General features: G+C 41.5%; 1 protein-coding gene across 1 annotated transcript in view; it reads right to left on the bottom strand.

Annotated features, from left to right (window-relative positions):
- LOC126188533 (serine/threonine-protein kinase mos) overlaps positions 1–22,712 on the bottom strand; it is a 116,251-nt gene that overhangs the window by 28,835 nt on the left and 64,704 nt on the right. The window contains exon 4 of the mRNA XM_049930134.1: positions 8,674–8,848. Within this exon, the coding sequence (XP_049786091.1) occupies positions 8,674–8,848 (175 nt within the window). The remainder of the gene's footprint in view (positions 1–8,673; positions 8,849–22,712) is intronic.

Below are 22,712 nucleotides of genomic sequence, written 5' to 3'. Positions count from 1 at the left end.
AAGTGCAGATCCACTTTGATGAAGGAGGCAAGAGGTCTGAATGCATGATGGACACTATGCACCATGTAAGGCACCCTTCCCCAGTTGGCTCACTCTTCGGAAAAATTTTGAAAAATGGAGGTGAAAACCTACAGGGGACCATCATTAAAAGGCCGAAACATGTGAGACTCCTCTTAGTTGCCTCTTACGACAAGCAGGAATACCTCAGGCCTATTGTAACTCCCAGACCCACAGGAGGGAGTAAACTGTTCAGTATGGTGTCTGAATGTTGTGATGAGAGTACTATACCACCTGACTTCACAAAAAGTAGAGCTATTGCATATTCAAGGGAGTAAACACAAAAGACTGTACAGATTATAGAATACTATCCCTTATGTCATATTCATCAAAAATATTACTGTCAATAGGTAAATGGAGGATTAGGAATGAAATAGGTTGAAACTTACCCAATGATCAATTTGGCTTCAGACGGGGGAAAGAAATGAGAAGCAATAATGGAACTGTGTCAGATTTTGGAAAGAAGATTAGATGTAATAGAGAAATATATACAGCATTTATTCACCTAGAAAAGCATTTGGTATATTGTTGACTGGAAGTTGTTATTTGAAGCAGTGCACGAAGTAGCACTTGGTTGGAAGGACAGGTGATTAATAATGAGGATGTACAAAAATCTGAGTATTGAGTTGGATATTAATGGTAGCACAAAACCAGAAGGAGAATTAAGATTGAGGTGCCCTATCGCCTTACTTGATATTTGCAACATGGAGGCAATAATAACAATGGAAGAAAAGGCAACTGGAATCAAACTAATAGTATTTATATTCAGATTTGCTGGTGACACTTCAGACTACTACAGCTTATCTCTGTCTTGTAAAGAGATCCAGTCAGGCAATAACTTTTTATTTTTTTAAGCTCAAATACCAATCAACTGAAAAATCAAAGTCAATACGAATAACAGTCATAAAAACTGAAGAGTAAAGCAGATCGTCTGTGCGCTCATCACCATGGAGGTATGCTGTGCATCACTGTGCATTTACGCACATTATTCACATTCTTCTGGTGACTCCCACAACACTAATGATGCACACTTGGAGACAGAGCTAAATAAAATGCTTGAGTTCTTAAATCAAGAGGTAACAAAACTAAGACTAGAAATAAACACCAAGAAGATGAAAGTTGTGGTTAAAGACAAGAATGGAGAAAACACACACAGTAGAAGGCATAAAAGAGTAGACTAAATCTAAAAACCAGAAAAACATAGGGGTAAAAGAGCTGTCTTTGCACGGGGGAGTGGTAATTGTTCCAGACCAAGAAAACATGAAGAGAGGCCCCAACCACAACCACCTTGCCCTGCTCCAGGAGTAAAGCAAAATGTCGTATCTGAAAATAAAAACCCACTTTCACAAAAGAAACTGAGGGCCAATTCGACCATCTGTGAATTGTCTGCTAATATTAAAATTAAGGAATCTGGAAGACTATACCTAATAAAGGAGTCAAAAGAAGGGAACATTCCACCAATATATGGGATACTATCAGTCGGGCTCCACAACCACCCTGTGGGAGAGGTTTGTTACGCAAGAGAAAACAATGGGTGAGCCTGGAATGACCAAAGTGATATAGTGTAAGACAGTGGACTACTACTGAGAGGGGAGGATGGAAGAATTCCAAACGAATTTAGTCTCCTTGATTGTGCAGAGTTTACTACTGAGAGCAGTAGTGCACCGGATGCCATTCCACTTTTGGGTAAAGAGAGATTTGACGTTGATCCGCATATCTGCAGCTGGAATCCTGAAACAGAATGGGGTAAATATCTGCTTCTCTAGACAAATGGTCAGCCAGTTCATTCCCTGGGATGCCCACATGACTTGGGACCCAGAAAAAGACAACTGAGCAGGCAGCATGGCCAAGGGCACAGAGAAGATCATGGATAGCAGAGGCCAAACATGACTAGAGTAGCATCATCAGTCAATAGCCTGCAGGCTGCTCATTGATTAAGTGCATATTAGAACACTGGAGGGAGGCCAGAGTAACAAAATGGAAGGTCCTGTCAATTGCTAGCAGCTCTGCTGTGAACACACATAATCCCGGCAATAAATAACGTTTGAAGCCTCAGGAGATGTGAAAGTGTATCCTGCCTTGTGTCTCATCTTAGAACCATCAGTGTAGAAGGTGGTGGCACTCTGGAACTCTGCAAGGATGGAACATACAAGATGCAAAGAGACCTTAGGGATGACATACCTTAGGACCTTGGAATATGTCAGTCTTGATCTGGACATATAGTCTTCAGGTGGAGAATAAAGGGCAGCCACATCAGCTTATCAAAAATAAGGACTGAGAAATGGGACAGTGCTTCAACATCTAGTGGCTGGTCGCTTAAATAAAGTTCTGTCTGTGTGTCAATGACAAAAATGCATAACCTGTGTTTTGGAGGGAGAAAACTGTAAGCCATGGAAGGCAGCCCATGTAGAAGCCTGACAAATGGCACCTTGGAGCCAACGCTCAACATATGGTACCCAGTGGGAGCTGCACCAGAGACCCAACAGAGGTTACAAACCCACTGATGGCTATGAGGAAGAGTGCAACACTGAAGACAGAACCCTATGTGATACTTTTCTCCTGAATCGATAAGTGCTGAGTGAAGTTCCAACTCGAACCCGGAAGAGCCAGTGGGATAAAAACTCATGAAAAAATCTAAAGGGGGCCGCAAAAGCTCCAGTCATGTAGAGTAACTACAATGTTACAGTGCCAAGCTCTATTGTACGCATTATGTAGGTCAAAGAAGACCATGACAAGATGCTGGCAGTTAGTAGAAGCCCGTTGGATTGCTGTTTCCAACTGAGTAAATGGTTGATTGGAGACTGTCCTTCCCAGAAGCTACACTGATAGGGGACAAGAGGCACCGAGATTTGAGTACCCAACATAATAGGAAACTAACTATCCTCTCAAGCAGTTTATGAAGTACGTTTGTCAGGCTAATTGGGCAGCAGCTGTTACGTTTGTCAGGTTAATTGGTTCAAATGGCTCTGAGCACTATGGGACTTAACATCTGTGGTCATCAGTCCCCTAGAACTTAGAACTACTTAAATCTAACTAACCTAAGGACATCACACACATCCATGCCCGAGGCAGGATTCGAACCTGCGACCTTAGCAGACGCACGGTTCCGGACTGAGCGCCTAGAACCGCTAGACCACTGTGGCCGGCCTCAGGCTAATTGGGCAGCAGCCATTGAGAGACATTGGGTTCCTTCCAGGCTTGAGGACGCCATTGCAAGGGGGAAGGCACCTGTGAGCCAAATGCAGTTGAAGACACTGAGTAGATGTCTCTGGGTAATGTCGAAGTGTTGGATCATCTGGTTTTGGATGGGATCTGGGCCTGGGGCCGTGGCATGTGAAGAGGTAAGAACCTGCATGAATTCCCATTCAGTGAAGGGTCCATTATAGATTTCAGCTTGGTAAAGGTTTAAACAGAGGGGAATCTGTTCAGCTTGGCATTTCCACCAGAAAAAAGTCACAGGATAGGAAGAGGATGCCGATGCTGTCACAAAGTGCGATGTGCGGCATTCTGCGAGGACCAACGGATCAGTATACAGAACACCTTGGAGAGTATGGCCCTGGACATTTGACTGTCGCTAGTGGCCCAGAAGCTACGGAGCTTGGACCAAGCCTGCAATGAAGAGGCAAATGTCCCCAGGGAGGAAACACAGTGCTCCCAGCATCCCTTTTTACGCTGCTTAATAAGGGAGCGAGCCTTAGCATGGAGACACTTAAAAGCAAGGAAGTTGGTCTGTGAAGGGTGGGGCTTAAATTGCTGCAGCACCCGTCGGTGATCCTGGGCAATGACTGCGACATCCTGAGTCCGACCAGCTGCTGAGAGCTCATCACCCACTGATTCATGAGTGAGATCAGTTCATAGTAAAGTGTTACTGCACCATTTTTATCTGCAGCACCTGCTGCAAAGTCACCCATGTAAGTATTACTGCACCATTTTTATCTGTAGCACCTGCTGCAAAGTCACCCATGTAAGTGTTACGGCCTGATAAGGCAAGAAAACTGCAATTGCTATATAGCCGCCAATACCCTCAGTACAGCAGAAAGTAGAAACCAACTACATTTAAGCTCAAAGGGAAGTTGTTCGAATTGGTAAGCATCTCTTCTCAGGCTGCTTGTTACATTTGCTCCACGATTACAGTTGCTGTACCAGAAAAATCTTATCAGGTATCTGTTAGCTGGATGGAGAACTAACTACAAGAAGGCCTGGGTCATATCTGCAACACCGGCAGAAAGTTGCATTAAAAAAATGCATGAATGGTACAGTGAGTTTGGCAAGAAGGTTAGGCCCTCTTTTCAAGACATCATTAAGTGAGGAACCCTTTTCATGTGAATATACGTTAAACACAATTGGCCACTTGGTGCTCTCTTGACTCTTTCTAATCATTATTTGATATGGCAAATAAATGTCTTTGGCAAAACTTTCTTGTTGAGCCAGTTCGTCCTGTTCATTTCAGATTTAATTTGACATCTGTCTCTTGCATGTGGCACTGAAGATGTTGTCATCCTGTAGATGCCTCTCTGGAGTGAGGAGGCAGACTACTCTTTGGTAAGGCATCATTAAATTCCTTAAGAAGTTCAGAATCCTCCGAACTCTGATCAGTCCTTATTGTTACATTTTTCTGTTATCTCCAAATACCAGTCATTTCAGATTGTGTTTTTAAGTGCCCTATTGAATGGCAGCTTGATCATGGCCTGATTTACAGAAATCCTTGTGCAGCTTCTACTAATGATCCATCTGAATTACATAGGCTGTAAAGTCAGTGATGCAGATAAGCATATTGGCACAGCATCCTAACAGTTATCCAGCCGTGATGTGCTTCAATTAGTAACTAAATGGGAAGATCATTTTATCACTCTGCAGGATCAGCTAGTTGTAAATTGCTGATATGCTGCCTTTTGAACTCTTGAGGTACTGACAGGTATCTTGAAAATGAGTGATGACACTCAAATGTAGTAATTGTAATGTGAGAATTGTTCCATGCTCTTATCAGTTCAGGTGGACCAGATAATGAGAGAGTGACTAAGGCAATGATTGCCAGTGGGCAATTCACAACAACTTCCTGTTTTCAATTTTCAGTCAGTCATCTGCTAATGTAGCTAGATTGGCTGCCACTATCAAAAAAAGCAGCAGGTAAGTCTACTTACACCTGTGGGACCTGTTACATACATGTGGAGATAAGTGAATCCTTAACAGCTGGTATTCACAGTGCCCAATGAGCTGTGTTCATTAGGATTAAATGATGAACTAAAATGTTCTGAAATGCTGCAGATTGACTTCTGATGGCTTCACTTGCAGCATAGAGAAAATGATTTTTCCTTTCTTTCTACAGTCTATGTGACCCTGGTTGACGCAAAGAAAGGACCTATTTCTAGGTCTCAAAATCTTGATGCAGTCATGAACATCCCTGACTTTCTCGCCATCTTGTGCCCACTGACCAAGCCATTTGCTAAACACACACTAGGCTTCTACCTTCTGTATGGACTTATGTGCTGCATTTCCTGACAAAGTGAATTTTGAGGGCTGCTGTAGATGGCATAATGTTAATTAATCTGCAAGTTTCTCAACAAATCTTTAGAGCCATCTGTGGCCCATATACCTCTTCTGAGATGAAGTCCGTCAGTTTCAGAGTGTTCCCTTCTGACAATTGCATCCTCTTTGTAGGAATTGTCCAGCATCTACATATGTCTTCCAGCAAAGTTCAAAGCATCTTCGGAATTAAAACTCTACCATAAGCTTCTAGATTCTCCCCTACTGCCTGTACAACTTGAATGCACTCATTACAATCAGTAAGTGTTAAGACATTCTGGAGAGTAGGAGTTAGGTGTTACAGGTGTAATATCTTCCAGATAGTCTCGATTCACCTGGATAATTTCATTTTTCACCATAGGTGCATGTAAAATTCTATTAATTTGCTCATAAGCAGCTGCAGTTATGACTCAAAGAAATACATGTTTATTGATCATTGACAAGTTCAGGTCTGCATAGTCAGACGGTTCTGACTGTTACCAAAAATTAGTCCACTTATTAAGGTCACAAAAAATGGCCCTGACTTGGTTGGTGGTAATCCAACACTGTGGCTGTACAACTCTGTAGGAACTGCAGAAGTTGTCCCATTGGCCATGGTGTCAAACTCTTCCCTCAGTACTGCATTTTGTCTTCAGGATCAACTGCTTCAGAGTCTCTATAGTCTTCACATGCTAAGACATCAGCTTTGTATTCTACATCATCAAGTAACTCTTTGATAGCATTATCCAATGCCATTAAACTAGTCAAAATGTCCTGCAATTGACTGCTAATGTATGCTCTCTCTTCTGTAGTTGTCAAGCAAATTTATTTGATTACTGGTGCATGTAGTGTTGGAACTCCAAGTTCCTCATTTATGTTTCAGTTTTGAAAGACAGTTAGTCAGTATTTGTGCTCATATTTAGTCATGACTCTAGTGTCACAAACAGGTTGCCACACTTGTCGAGCATTGATATTAAACTTGATCACTAGAGACTAATGATGTGCTTGTTGTGTAATGAAATTATTATTCTACAATATACTCAAATATTATTCCAACAGTTACTATGTGAACAGTAAGCTGATACATTTCAGTAATGAAAACAAATAAGCTAAATGCCACAATGCGTAGATCACTTAGTTGGGAGTGTACCTTTTACATTACATACAAAGAAATTTCGCCATGTAGTCTCTCGGACCAATGTGCAAGTCCTCTAAAAGTGTCATAGATATCATACAGAAAATTCTTGTTGGTGCTGCTTTTCCTGGGTTTTGGCACAGAAAATGTGTGAGAATAATTAGAGAGTATTTTGAAGTCAAGTTACATACAGCCTTATTTGTGCAACACATATATATCATCAAAGTTATATAACATCTGTCATTTGCAAAGCATTGATACAATACAATTCAGAAACTTTGTTTTTATTTGACAGAACTACTACATAAAAATTGTGGCTCACAGGTCAACCAGTTCCACACATTGTCTAGTATCTAGATGTGAACAACAGTACATAATTTCCAGCCTCATGGGACATCGAGAATGTAAGCAAGAAAAAAAAAATATATATATATAATGAAATTTACATCATGGCATCTGTTTGTCTTCACTGAAAAGTGTGAGATCTCTGATGCATGACAATCGTAGAACAGTGTGGAAGTGGCCTGGTGGCAATGCTGTGGCATATGGCTGGTGCCTTATGATCCAGCCACATGCCACATAATGGAATGCTAAGGTTGCCACCCTGTCAGATGCCTGCAAGCTGATGCAGTTCACCATTGCCTGTGACAGCTGCAGCAGTATTGAAAATGCCACATTCAGTGGATACAGCTGGTATTAGCGTACAGCTGCAAACCACGTGGTAGCATGCAACTTCCTGGTATTATTCTGTTGGGTAGCCTTTATAGGATACCACCCAGCAGCTCACCAGCCAGTGGGAGTCCCATTCGGAACACCGATGTTCAACTTCTGAAGTCTCATGAGTATTTTTCTCTGAGTACAGCATATTACTTCAGAACCTCGGACATCACCAGTGCAGCCTACACTGACTGTACCTAAGGCAGTGATTCTCACATGTGACAGACTGAGTGCTCACATGCTGCTTCCAGAATCATATTGTGTTAGTGACATTGCTTCAGCAGATCAGGACGATCTCTACTATGTCTGTACTTGAAAGCTGTTTCTGTTGTTTGCATTATTGTGTACTTTCTCTGTACTAATAAAGTTTCAATGTTCTTGGCTACCTGTGCATCTATCTCTCATTGTGCATGCCTCACCCACAATGGAATACTTTAAATACACTTCTCGATGCATGCAGTCCTAGGATTCAACAAGAAGGTGGTGGAATCAGTCATGTTGTGGGCTAGTAGCACTACCTGGAATTGTGTCACTCCAATTCTGGATTAGTATCATGTCTAGATGTTGGATACCTCTCATTGCTATGAAGTGTAAAATGAGGGTTCTGCAGTATCAGACAATGTTCTCCAATCTACTGTTCAGCTCTAAGTCTAATATTTCAGTGAAGGGTTCATCATCCAAGAAACTAATGCAGAAATCACCCTAGTGGAATGGCCTGCAATATCTGCCAACATGAATCTGATTATGTATACTTGGAACCAGTTTAAACTTGCACTGTGTCATTGTAGAACTGCTACTTACACAAGAGAAGAACTGAAGAAGCCTGTCTTCCAAGAATGACAGGCATGAGTAGCAACGCTTCTACTACCTTGTGGACAGCATGCCAAAGATTGTGAGGACAAATTTAATGCATGGGCAGAGCAACACAGTACTGAATGTTGCCCAGCAGCAGATTTTTATCTAAAAATGTGTTAAGATATGCACCTTCAAACAGACTGCCTTTATTTTGATAACGGTTTTAATTCTATTTATTTCATGAAGCAACAACATATAAAAGGAATTTTCTAGCAAGAAGTGGGCTCTGCGTGAATCTGAGGAAGATAACACAAGAAACAAGGGAGATTTTATTTGTGCTATTTGGTAATGGTATTGGAGATTTCTTCCTTCAAAGATACAAATGCAGTGAAGTTACTTCTATTTTTGAGTACTATGTCTCAAAACAGAACACAGGATAATATAGTATAATAAAGTATCAGTTTTACCATTAAGTTCCTTTGTTTTTTTGATTGCTTCTTCAAATTTAATGAGCTTCCAAAGTCAAAAAGTTTACATCTATCAGTATTCTCACAGACAATAACATTTCTTGGCTTCACATCGAGATGTAGAATATTCCTTCTGTGGCAGTACAGAAGAGCTTCAGCAATGTCAAGTGTATACCTACAAAAAGAAAAATATACAGCTATTTGGAGGTCAGACAGAAGTTTAGCTATAAATGCATACATAAAGTGAACTTTAAAATTAAGTATAATGAATAGTGTTTAAGTGGGGCAGGGGAGGGGGGAGGGAGGAGATAGGTGGAGCCACACTTGTGCACACTCTTACTAGAGAAATATCAAGAGCTCGAAAGTAAGGGTTAACTGTTTTCTATTATGTGTTTCTGTGTGTGGGGAACCAATCGTCTGTAAGTAACAAGTGGTTGCATTTCCCTTATTTTATGTATTTTTATTTGGGACTGTAGTATTTCAATAATTATTGTAAGTTTATGGAGGCATATTTTAAAAAAATATCAGCTATCAGAATCATTCTGACAGAAAAAAAAGAGGCAGTTCTTTCACACCACTCTGGAAGAGATGTCTAATGTAGCAGAAAACCTCGTAAGCCACTAGACATTTCTCATATTGTTGCCTCAAATAGAAAGCAAACTCCCTGTTCTGTCTATGTCTCTAACTTTGATGTACACACTGAACATGTGGTGTACATGCTTTCATACAACCCATGCACTGTCTAATGGCTGATCCTCTTAATGTAGGGATCTGTATTAAATAGCATTGTCCAGTTCCAATGTAAGGAACCACCAACCTTGATGTCTTGCTTGTCACTTCCAGTCACTCACTGTTCCAGTGATGCATGGGACTGTAACTCGACAGCAAGTATACTGTGCACAATGACACAGCGTTCCATATTTAGGCATGTAGCTCAACCTTGGGTTGAGGTTGATCCTGAAGGAACCTACAGGCAGCAAGAGTAATCGTTATATATGAAGGTCTTAATGATTACATATTTCTACAGACCATAATCCAGATGGTATTATATCAGTCCTTTATAGAACTGGAGCAGACATGCTCTGTTTACTCCCCATGATTAGAGAGATTTTAGGATGTCATGTAGCTAAGCTAATATGGTTTTTATTTGTCTTTGATATGGAAACTAGTTGAGTGTTAATGCAAACAGGCTTAGAAAAAAATCAGGGAATCTTGCACGAGCAGTTCTGACTCACTAATATGAAACACAGGTAAGTCACAAATCCATCTTAAATATTTTAGAGAACAGACAGACTTTCATAATGAGAATTTAAATGCTGACTAAATTGTCCACTCCTGCTATCACCTAATGGTTTGTTGCAGTTAGCAAACACTAGTAAATAAATTGCAGCTAGTGCAAAATGCCACAAAATCATCTAAAAAAAAGAGCACTATACTCACTTCCTTATCACACACACAATCACACATGTAACAGCATACTTTTATGAGTGACTCTTCGGCACATTTTTCTTGATGAAATCTAACAATGGAACAGCCATGAAGGAATGTAACAATATTATGAAAAGGATAGTTGCTACTCACCATAATGTCGAGAATCTGTGTCGCAGATAGGCACAACGAAACGCCTCTCAGAAAGTGAGCTTACAGCCAACAAAGCCTTTATCGGAAACAAATATGCACTCGCATGACTGACCACAGTTTCTAGCTGCTGAGGCCACACTGTGAACACCAGCACATGATGGGAGAGGCAACTGGGTAGCAGGAGTAAAGAGGAGGCTGGGGTGGGGAGGAGAAGGGACAGCAGGGTATGGTGAGGGTCAGTAAAGTGCTGCTTTTGGGTACATACAGGGATGAGGTTGAGAGAGGGTAGGGCAGTTAGGTGTAGTTGGGAGGTTGATGGAGGGCGGGGGTAACGGGAAAGGAGAGAAGTAGAGAGACTGTGGGTGCGTTGGTGGAACAGAGGGCTATGCAGAGCTGAAATGGGAACAGGAAAGGGGCTAGATGGGTAAGAACAATTACTAATTAGAGTTATGGGAACATAGGCTATATCACAGGGAGAGGTGTTGCCATAACAACCAACAAGCTGTCTGCATGAATGGCCACCAACAAACTATGGTGATGAACAAGCTGGACAACCCCATTGCTGAGCATGCTGCCCAACATGATGTATTTTATTTCAGTGACTGCCTCACAGCCTGTGCCATATGGATCCTTTCCATCAACACCAGGTTTTTCCGAATTGTGCAGATGGGAACTCTCCCTGCAATGTATCTTATGTACCCGAAACTCTCCTGCCCTAAATCTTCATTAGTCACTGCCCTTGCCAATCTAGCCTCTTCCCTGTTCCCATTCCAACACTACACAGCTCTCTATTCCACCAATGCACTCACATCTTTTTACTTCTACCCTTTCCCACTAACCCGTCCTCCTCCTGTCAACCTCCTGACTGCACCTTGCTAACCTACTCTCTCTCCATCTCATCCCTATATGCTGCCACAATCAGCACTTTGCTGTCACCTACCCTACCCTACCCTGCTATCCCTCAACCTCCCCACCCCAGCCCAACCCCCTCTTTACCCCCCACCACTCATCATGCACTGCTGCTCGCAGGAGACTGTGGTGTGTGTGTGTGTGTGTGTGTGTGTGTGAGAGAGAGAGAGAGAGAGAGAGAGAGAGAGAGAGAGAGATTCCAATGAAGGCCTTGCCTTGCTGGCTGAAAGCTAAGCTCACTTTCTGACAATCTTTATGTTGTGCCTTTCTGCAACTCAGCATCTCTGCTATATGCTGAGTAGAAACATCCTTTTCATAATTTCTTCATGAAACAGTCAGTCAGGCACTCAGTATCACTAGATGACCTTGGCCTTTATTTAAAAACACTAAGAAGGAAGGACTTTATAAAGATGAACAGATGCCTCTAGAATCACAATTTGTTGAGCTGCCTGTTGATATCATGGCTCTGAAAGAAATCTTAGGCATTTTCAGGATCAAAAGATGTTCCTACGAAACTGACAGGCAACACTACAATAAGCATGTTGGCATGTAAGGTCCTCTGCTGGTTTTAGGAGAGATTAAGATAATTACTTTAAAATGTGTGGAAGCTGTTAATTTTTCTCCAGATTCAGATGAAAGGTGGAGAAGATTCTTTTTGTAATTACTGTGTGGCGTCAGAGCATGGTGCAAACACTCATGGTCAAGAGTCAAATCATTAACCACTAAGAATGCATGTACTGAAAACAGGAAATTGTAAAATTCCTGATTATGGAACTACATTCCCAGTTGCTACTCTTAGTGATGTCTTTGTCTTAGTGAAATTCTAGAACCAATCAAACTACAAGGCACTGGGTGAACTACTACTTCATTGTCTGCATTATGTCTTTCTTGCTGGAAAGTTCCAGTAGGTGTTATGCCAGTAATTGGTCCTCTCCCAATTTGTCCATAAATCACTCTAGTGGTTTCCAATTCTACTGTGGCCTTTGTGGAGCTGTTTATGGAGAATAGAAACACACTCCATAATCTCTGTTTGCTCTTCTTAACAATTTGGCAGAGTTTTGCCATCATTATCTAATGCTGGTTCTCAGCAGCTGTTGATCACTTAATCCTGTGCAGAGCTGCATTCATGAATAATGCTCCCATTGAAGTCATCCTTTGTGTATAGGATATAACCCATCATACAAGGGTGCCAGATGCTTTGACATGGGTCCATTGCAGATGGATGGAGTATCCTGCTTTGTGCTAACAGCTATTTGCCCTGCCTAAGTGCTGAACCCTTATACATTCCAGATTTAAAATTAAAGGGCTGTCTCAGGCAAACTTGCTCTAATTAATACAATAAATTGAAGATAAGCATTTAAAATACTCATAAGAATTAGTTGTATGTATGAAGTTCATTCAAATGAAACCTGGTCAGTGCATCTACCTTTGGCTTATACATAAGGTCGCACCACATAACTGCGGGTATGGTGGTGCCAACTATTGGTAGAGAGAGTGATGCGTTCACACCATTTGATGTTGCATAGTGCCAGTGTGGTTTCACGCCAAAGAGAAGGTGGTCACCCAAGTTATCATCTACTACCGAATGTGCAGGTGAGTAAGCAGGAACAACAAGGAGTGATTTGATTTTTGGTAGCAGAGGAAGTTGGAGCCGTGAAATGTATCAATGGATGAAGGCTGTGTATGGTGAGTACAGTCTGGGTCATTCAAGTGTTGCAGAATGGCACAAATGATTCCTTGAGGGGCGTGAGTCACTGGAAGACTATGCTCGTCCTGGACAGGCTCATTGGGTCATCACACCGGAGATGGTTGCAGAAGTGAATTCTTTAGTCTTGGACAACCACAGAATCACTGTGGATGAGATCAATCAGTTTGGGTATTAGCATGGGCACCGCCCACACCATAATGCATCAACACTTGAACTTTCAAAAAACCTGTGAACAGTGGGTTCCTCACCGACCGCCGAACAGCACAATACTATAATGGCACTGTCTTTGAGTCATCTGCAGTGTTGTCATGAGGCGGAATACAGCTGTCTGTTGCATATTGTCACAGGTGACAAAACGTGGTGTCATCATTTTGAACTCGAAAGGAAGCGTCAGAGCAAGCAGTGGAAACACACAACTTCACCACCTCCAAAGAAATCAAAGGCCATGACCACCACTTATTGAGTTCCTGGAACGGGGAACCACCATGAATGCCCAGTGTTATCAAGCCACAGAACCTTAGATGAGCCATCAAGTTGAAGCACCAAGGTGTATTGTCCAGTGGTGTTATCCTCCTGCATGATAATGCCTGTCCACACATGGCCAATGCCGTGAAGACTATATTGCAGCAGTTTCGGTGGGAAACTACTGGAACATCCACTGTACAGTCCTGACATTTCACCATGTGACTCATGTGTTTGGACCTCTAAAAAAAGCTATTTGTGGACATCGATCTGCAACAGATGAAGAGTGTGACTGGGTCCAGGCCTAGATCTGACAGCAGCGTACTAGCTTCTTCAAGAATGGAATCGACTGGCTAGTGTCACAGTGGGATAAACGTGCCAACAGTCTTGTGTATGTGTACTGTGTAGAACTACATTTTTGAGTTAATAAAATCATTACCGTTTCTTTACACTACTGACGGGGTTTCATTTGAATGCCCCTTATACATATAAACACTATACGGCTGAAAGCAAGGGTAAACTATAGTACATATTTTTTCTGAGGACATGCAGATCTACTGTATGGTTTAATGAGGGCATCATCATGGGTAAAATTTTCCAAAGGTAAAATACACCACCCATTCAGAAATGCGGTGGATACCATTTAGAAGGATGTCATTAAGTAAATAAATTAAGAAAATGTACCTTGTGATCTACAGGCTCAAGTGCAATGTGTTAGATCCCTTAATTGGGTACATAGGTTAGAAAATTTAAAAAGGTTAAAGTGGAATTAGTGAAGCACGGTGTCAGGAAGAACACAGGACATCTGGTCAGGTGAGTATATCCAGTTATTGAAGGCCTTGCGGACCACACAGTGCTTCCTCTAACAGCCTCCATTCCTTTCTGTTTTGTGCTCAGTTCCTCCAGGTGTCTTCCATCCCTAGGGCTGCCAGGTCCTTGCTAGGTAATTCTATGAGGGTGTCTGGTGTTTGCTTCCCCCTCAAGTGCCTTCTTCACCATCATTCTTCTGGCATATGGGTGAGATGGTCCATTCACTGAATTCTTTTGCTCCTCAGCTTGCCTAAGATTGTTGGTTGTTGCATCAAGAGGTAGATTTTCACATACTTCCTCCTCTTTCATTCTCCTTTAACTAAGATGGGTCCTCATGTCTGCCTCATTATCCTTCTTTCAAATGATAGTTTTTCCTTTGCTTGTTTCTGATCCATAAGTGAATGCTGGGCATATCACTGTAGTACAGATCATCATCTTAGTGTTCACTGATATTGGTGCTGAGCTGAATGTAACCGTTAAGGAATATATGCATTTCATTCCCACTGCTATTTTTTCTTGATGTCCATTTCTGTGGTGTTTCCAATGGTAAATTAAGATCCTAAGTATTTGAACTGATGGACACACTAACCTCATGCCATCTATCTCATGAAATTCTTCATGCTCTTGTGTTCTTCGTAGTTGCATGAACTCTTGATTCGGCTTTACACCAACATTCTGTTCTTAGTTGTCCATTTTCTTGTACATTTATTTCAACTAACTGTTTGCTTCTCTTGGTATTACTGTACCATATGCTCATGTGAGCCAATTTGAATTACCATCCATCTGTACTCCGACCTACCCCTATTGCCTACATTCCCTTATCACTTTCTGTAAGATGAGATTGAACAAAACCCACAAGAGCATCCCCTTGTCTGTGACCTGTTTCAATCTCTAACATTTCTTGGAAGCTTGCTGCTGCCCTTGATCCATAAATAAACATTTGCAGTATTCTCACTAGATCCTCGAGGAACCTTAAGTCTCACAGTGCACCGTATAGGCTATTCTTGAGGATGCTGTCAAATGAACATTAAAAATTGATGAACAGACCGTAGATAACTTTATCATAATACCCGTGTTTTTCAAAACGACTGTCAGTTTGTCAAAAGACAGCTTGGTACTCCTGTATGTTGTTCTCTATTGTAGAGGGGATGTCGGATGAGAATGGTAACTGTCAGGATGCGCTGTATTGAAACTCATTCGAGTTTCCCAAGTGATTTATTATTTCCAGCTACAGTGCCCCCGATCCTCTCGGTCTGCGTCATCAGGTTCTGCAATGCTGAGGACACCACTTTGCTGCCTGCGAAATGCCTTGGCGTGGAATGGCTGCCTCAGCGACCCGTACAATGCCCTGCTGTGTGTCGGCCTCGTACAGCTGCATAGTTGTGACGGCGTCAGGATGCGCCGCCAGTCGACTAAGCGGTCTCCGTCCCTGCCCTCTCAGCACCGCCCACGGGAGCTACAAGGCAGCCTGCGGCATGTTTCATCACGGGCGCGGCTAAGATCGCGGCGACTACAAGCGCCCACAATCCAGCGTCCGAATCTGCGGCTCTTGCCGCGGATGCCTCCGGTGTGTGTTGGGAGCCAACAAGACTGTCCACAGTAGCAAGCCGTGGCATGGCCCACCGCTGGCTGGCTGCGGACCCCACGTTGGCCTCTGAGGGTCAAACCAGTGACCTGCCATGGACTGGAATGCTGGTGCCCCATCTGTTGCTGCTTGTAGCTGGTGGTGTGACCTGTCCCGCCATCCACGAGAGCTGTCACACTTGAATGCCTTGTTAGTGAACCGGTGCCTATTTATACACGCCTGTGTGCCTCTGTTTTGCTAATGCACCGCTCTGAGTCATGTACTTTTAACACCTGGGTTGGGCCAGTGGGCCCCTTCTGCCTGTAACTTGCGCCATGCACACCACTGCATTTACTCTTTTCAGTGGGTCTACAGCCCTGTGACCTCCATTCTACTCTGCAACCACTTTTAAGTGTAGCTTACTGTCAACAGGCCCGCACCTGGCTGTAACTTGTGCACTCAGAAATATTGCACTGAAGCTAACCTTTTCCCCACCTTAAACGGTGGTGTGTCTACACTATGACTGGTTGAATTTTCTGAGGATGATGATGGACTGTACCTGTAGGTATCACATTTCAGCTTGCTTCCCTTCTTGTGTATCAGGCATATATTGGTCAGGTGAGTATAGGGTTATAAATACAACATGAAATGCGTATCTCAAGATCGGTGTCTAGTGTGCAATGTCTGGTCTCTGCATCTTAATACAATTTTTGTATCAAACTGTTAATGCTAACTGGTATGTCCTGAAACAGTTTAATCCACATGTTGATCAACTCAGCCCATAGAAGATGAATGACTCTGTGACTATTCGGCAATACAGAGCAACACACCTACCTTAATAACCTTGTCACCAGTGTACGAGGAGTTCCATGAGGAGAGGACAATCAGCAGAGGCAGTGCAACATCGCAGTCATCTCTATTGCCCAATCTCTCTGTGATTTTTACACAGGGGACCACTAGAAAGGTCAGGTGTACTAAAACAGCTAAACACTGACAACTATATTGCTGCTATTACTCACGCAGTGTTACTACACATATTTCAGTTTGGTAAATCGATCACATTATTCCATAGACTTCAATGATGGCCATTTGAAGCAACTCCTTTGATGTGATTTTTCAGGTTCTCTCAATGGATCTGTTGTAAATATACTTCTTGGGTTTGCTGCCAAATCATATTGTGTGGATTGATATATAACTCATTAATGCAGCTGCTCAACATCTTCAGACGGCGGCAGCTGCTGCTGTCACTGCTGCAAGGTGCAAGTGATGATAATCGCACACTGACATCTATATTTATCAGGCCGGGAGAAGGCAATACACATACGTGGGAAGATGCTTGTAGTTGGTGGAAAGCAGAGCTGTAAATGGTAAATGAAGATGCAGAAGCACCTACTGCAATGGTGTTCTTGCCCTATTTTGGTACTATGTCTTCAAGAATAGAAAGAATCCTCAAACGACACAACATCAAGTGTGCCCCACAGAAGACAGGCATTACCTGTGTTTCTCCAGCATCTGAACTCACTCTACCCCAATATTCAGTTCACAAAGGAAACGGAAAAGGATGGAATTTCACCATTTCTGAATGCTACAGTCAGAAGCTGACGATACACTGGGAAATAGTGTCTATCGCAAATCAACTCACATGGCGCTATATTTTCAGGCCACAAGTTATCATCTTTATAAGTGCAGTAGTGTCTTATGCTCCTTGGTGTATAGGGCACATGGTATTCTATGTCAACAAAATTTCGTGACTTAATTCAGAAATCTGGTTTCAAGCTAAATTTTTCTGAAGGCACTAGGGAAAACAGCAGATCAGTGAGCTGCATTGATAATATTATTACTAACTACAAATTTGACAGTGGAAATAAGCACAAATACTGCATAGACTTGGATATTTCAGATCACTCAGCTCTGTTTATTGAGCTCCCAAAAGGAAATAACCTAAAGCCTCAGGAAGTGTGTATAAAAAGGGATCTCAGTAAAAGTAAAATGGATTTATTCCGCAGTAAATTAAGTGTAATAAGCTGGCCAGTAGACTACAATAGTTCAAGCTCAATAAACTATGACAAATTCTTAAATTGTTTCTTAGAGGTATTTAATGAATCATTTCCTCGTAGATATAAGCAAAAGAAAGTTAATGGTAAACTCAAATGGATTACAACAGGAATAAAAATCTCTAGTGCCAGAAAGAGAGAGCTCCACAATGAGTTAAAATCAAACAGAAATCCGGATTTTGTTATTTATGTCAAACAGTATAAAGCTGTATTTAGGAAAGTTGTAGTCGCAGCTAAAAAAAATGGCAAATAATAAATTCATACGAGAACACAGAAATAAGACAAAAGCAGTGTGGTCAGTTGTTCAGTCTGAACTAGGAGCCAAAGTAAAAATCCATGAGATTTTGAAAATTAGACATGAAAATGAAATTATAGTAAACCCTGTTCAGATGTCAAGTTGTTTCAATGAATTCTTCCTAAATGTAGTAAGATCGATTGTGGATATGACATTCTATCAGGGCATCACAAATTTGGAAAACAGCCAGAACACATCTTTTAAACAATTTGAAAAAATCACCCAAAGGGATGTGGAAAAGGAAATATTGTCTCTAAAAAACAAAACCTCACATGGGTGGGATGAAATATCAACATCTGTAATCAAGTATGTGTATGATATTATTTCCCAACCACTGTCAACTATTATAAATCAATCTTTTGAACAGGGATGCTTTCCAGAGGTATTGAAATATGGTGAGATCAAACCTCTATTCAAGAAAGGATCGACAGAAGATATGGGGAATTACCGCCCTATCTCTCTCTTGCTGGTCTTCTCTAAAGTGTTTGAAAAGATTGCAGCAAAACAAATTAATAACTTTCTTACTGTAAATGATATAATTTCTAAAAACCAGTTCGGATTCCAACAGTGTAAAAGCACTGTTAATGCTCCACGTTGATAAAGGTAGAAAGGTCACAGGTATATTCTGTGATCTGACTAAAGCTTTTGAGTCAGTGAACCATGCATTACTCCTCCACAAATTACAGATGTATGGAATCAGAGACACTGCTTTAAAATGGTTTAGATCTTACCTGCCAGGTAGGAAACAAAGAGTAATTTTAACTTCAAATGGAACCAATTATTCATCAGACTGGAAAACAGTTCCCCAAGGGGTCCCACAAGGTTCGATATTGGGTCCCTATCTGTTTCTTTTTTATGTAAATGACCTACCACTTGCTATTGATGTTCATTCAGTCTTACTTGCTGATGATACATCAGTTCTAATTGAAAATGAGGTATCTGAAAATATTCCAGAAAAAGCCAAAAATACATTAGAAAAACTTGAATCTTGGTTCTGTCAAAATGAACTAAAACTAAATGTAACTAAAACCAAAATGATGCAATTTGAAGCTAAATCAGTAGAAAGGAGTGAAATAAAGATAACTTGTAATGATCAGGATATCACAGAAGCAAACCATGTGAAGTTCTTAGGCCTAAATCTTGACAAAAATTTAAATTGGAAGGTACACACAGATTATTTAGCAAATAAACTGAACAACTTAGCATTTGCAATGTGTATTTTGTCAGGTGCCACTAACATGGATACCAGAAAGATAGTTTATCACTGCTACTTTGAGTCAGTTATTCGTTATGGCATAATAATCTGGGGAAATTCAGCAAATGTCACTAGGCTCCTAGTATTACAAAAGAAAGTAATTAGAAACATGTGTGTTGCAAAAAAATGGGAATCCTGTTGACCACTGTTAAAAAATTTAAAAATACTATCTATCCCCTCACTTTACATATATGAGATGGTGGTGTTCCTATATAGAAATCAACATACACTAGACACTTTCCGTTTTGACCAAAACTACAGCACTCGCCACAGAGATAACTTCAAACTTCCAACACATCGTTTAAAACTTTATGCCCAAATGCCAGAGTATATGGGGTTAAAAATTTTCAATAAAATAAAAGGCAGTAATATATTTAAAATGGAGATTGGTTCACTGAAAAGATTGCTCTTTACTCTTCTGGTGGAAAAGTGTTGTTATTCTGTCGAATTCATTAAGGACAGCTTCACAATCTGAACACAGGGATTGTATTACATGTATTATTTTATGTACATGGTAGCTGTAACTTAGACATGTAAAATATAATGTAAACTTTTGTATTTCTCTTAAAAAAGTGAAAAAAGTTTATTTTGTAAACCTTGACATGTCTCCTGTACATCGAATCAAATGATTTGAAAATTGTATGTAATGAGATGAATAAACCACATATCACATATCTACCTGATAAAATACATCACTTAAGAATGATATTCTCAACAGAATAGATATTCTGACAGACAGATGTGCCAAGCATTCAGTTTGAAGCAAATTCAAAGCAGGGATGTAAATGAAGATGAGGAGGCACTCACTGCAACAGCATTCTTGTCCTATTTTGGAGCATGTCTTCAAGAACATACACAATCTAGAAAGGCACATCAAGTGCGTTTTTAAGCCACCAGCAAGATTGAGGAATTTATTGTGCTCTGTCAAAGAAGACAGCCTTAGGGAATGTGACATGCGTAAGATCCCATGCCAATGAGGAAAATCTTATATTGGGCAGACATGCCGAACCATGCAAGAATGTTGCTTCGAACACCAATATCACACACACCAAGGGCAAACTGATATATCAGCGGCAGATGAGCATTGCCTGAACATGAGGCATTGTATGTTTTAAGAAAAGACTGAAATTTTACTCACAGCAACACCTTTCTGTGACTTTGTTGTTAAGGAGGCCATACATATCCATATGATGGACCGTCCTAGCAACAGGAGTGCAGTTTTTCAAATGAGTGCTGTCTGGAATCCAGCACTGATTGCCATTAAATCATAACAGGGGAAACAAGAACTTCCAATTCATGATTCAATGCAACGCACCACTGAGATTTAATTCAGCTTTTAATTGCAGTAGTGTTCGGCAGTGCAAATGCGGAAGGCCTTTCTGCAGCTTCTAGCAGTGTGCACTAGGAGCGCCACTTTTCTCTGACTTCGAGCATCTTCCTGTGCATGCATATTGCCTGCTTCTGGCCTGATAAATTTTGATGCCACCACATGATCATCATCAGTCGCACCTTGCAGCACTGACAGCACCAACTACCACCACCCGAAGATGTTGAGTAGTGGCATTGATGAAATATTGTGTGATTTATACAATATGATCCAGTGGCAAAACCGAGAAGTATATTTGCAACTCCTGTGATATTCATTCAGAAGCATCAATCCCATTTCAGTTTTATTGTACATATTTTCCAGGTCAGTTTTATTCTACCAACCTTGTATATCCAAACTCAGCAAACCAATGAGGTGCATGGCAGATAGTACTTCCTTTGTACTGCTCATTAGGTCTTCCAATTTAATTCAAATACAGAGTGCAGGAATATTGACTTAGTGAATTAGTCAAATCTTGTGTCCTCTGAATCTTTTACGACAGCATACATGAATAAAACATTCTTGGTTTTCCAGCGGCGTCAATTCAATTAAAATCCTTGAGCTTTTGATGGTCATCTCTTCCATAGTCGCCAGTTCACCGACTGCTGGGGCTGTTAATGGTTTCTCACTTATATAGGCATGATATCATCAGCAGCCAATCACATTGACCCAATGTGGCGCACACGCATAAGTCGGGCCGGGCAGCACCAGTGACATCAGGTGGCACCAGGGGCAGGCGCCACGTTTGAAACTGCCACTCCTGCGGCACACATCTGTCTTTGCTTTCTTTCGATGTCCAACACCCGCCCCCATACCCTGCTGAGTGTGTATCCCTGGTCTCTGTTGAAATTATTGTTGTTTAAACGAATCTCGACCACTTCCTTTATAAGGGAGTCCCAATATGTAGACACATGAGTCAACACTTTTGTATTTTCAAACTGTATTTTATGTCCATTTTCTAGGCAATGCTCTGTTATGGCCGACGGTGCTTGTACTCAGTACAATGCTCCACAACCATGTGAATTGTTTGTCCAATGTACATGCTGCCACATTCACAGGGTACACCATACATACCGGACACTCTAAGAGCAATGTCGTCTAACAGGGCGCAACATATCCCGTACCTTGGGGGCAGGCCAGAACACTGTTCTTAGCCCATGTTTCTGCAGCAGACGTCCTAACTTTTTGCTATTTGCTCCACAGTATGGCAGGAATACAGTCCATTTGGCCTCTTCCACTGATTCACCAGGTGTCTTTTGTAGGCAGCCCTTGAAAGCATTTGCGATGTCTCTCTTGCTGTATCCATTTTCCTTGAAAACACGTTTTAAATTCTGCAATTCAAACTGCAGGTGGTCATCGCCAGAGATAATCTTGGCTCTATGAACCAATGTGTTCAGGACAGCTTTCTTGTGTACAGGGTGGTGGAAACTATTGGCATTCAAGTACCGATCAGTGTGTGTGGGTTTCCGGTACACTGAATGACCAAGCTGGCCTCGTGCCTCTCGCTCAACCAAAATATCCAAGAATGTTAGCTTGCTGTGCTTCTCCATCTCGACAGTAAATTTAAAGTTGGGATGGACACCATTCATATGATCGATGAACTGCTGTAGTGTACCTTCACCACGAGGCCATATCAGGAAGGTGTCATCAATGTATCGTAGAGAGCAAGATGACCGTAATGTCACAGTTTGCAGAGCCTGCTCCTCAAAGTGCTCCATGAAGATATTTGTGACTGCTGGAGACAGTGGTGATCCCATGACTGTGCCGTCTGTCATCTCATAATATTAATTGCAGTACAAAAAGTTTGTTGTTGTTAGGATGTGACGGAACAACTTAATTGCAGAACTTAAAACGTGTTTTCGAGGAAAATGGATACAGCAAAAGAGACATCGCAAATGCTTTCAAGGGCCGCCTACAAAAGACACCTGGTGAATCAGTAGAAGAGGCCAAATGGACTGTATTCCTGCCATACTGTGGAGCAAATAGCAGTAAGTTAGGACGTCTGCTGCAGAAACAAGGGCTTAAACAGTGTTCT

This window comes from Schistocerca cancellata, chromosome 5, assembly GCF_023864275.1.
Source record: "Schistocerca cancellata isolate TAMUIC-IGC-003103 chromosome 5, iqSchCanc2.1, whole genome shotgun sequence".
Lineage (NCBI taxonomy): Eukaryota > Metazoa > Arthropoda > Insecta > Orthoptera > Acrididae > Schistocerca > Schistocerca cancellata.
This window is presented reverse-complemented; position numbering and strand designations above follow the sequence as displayed.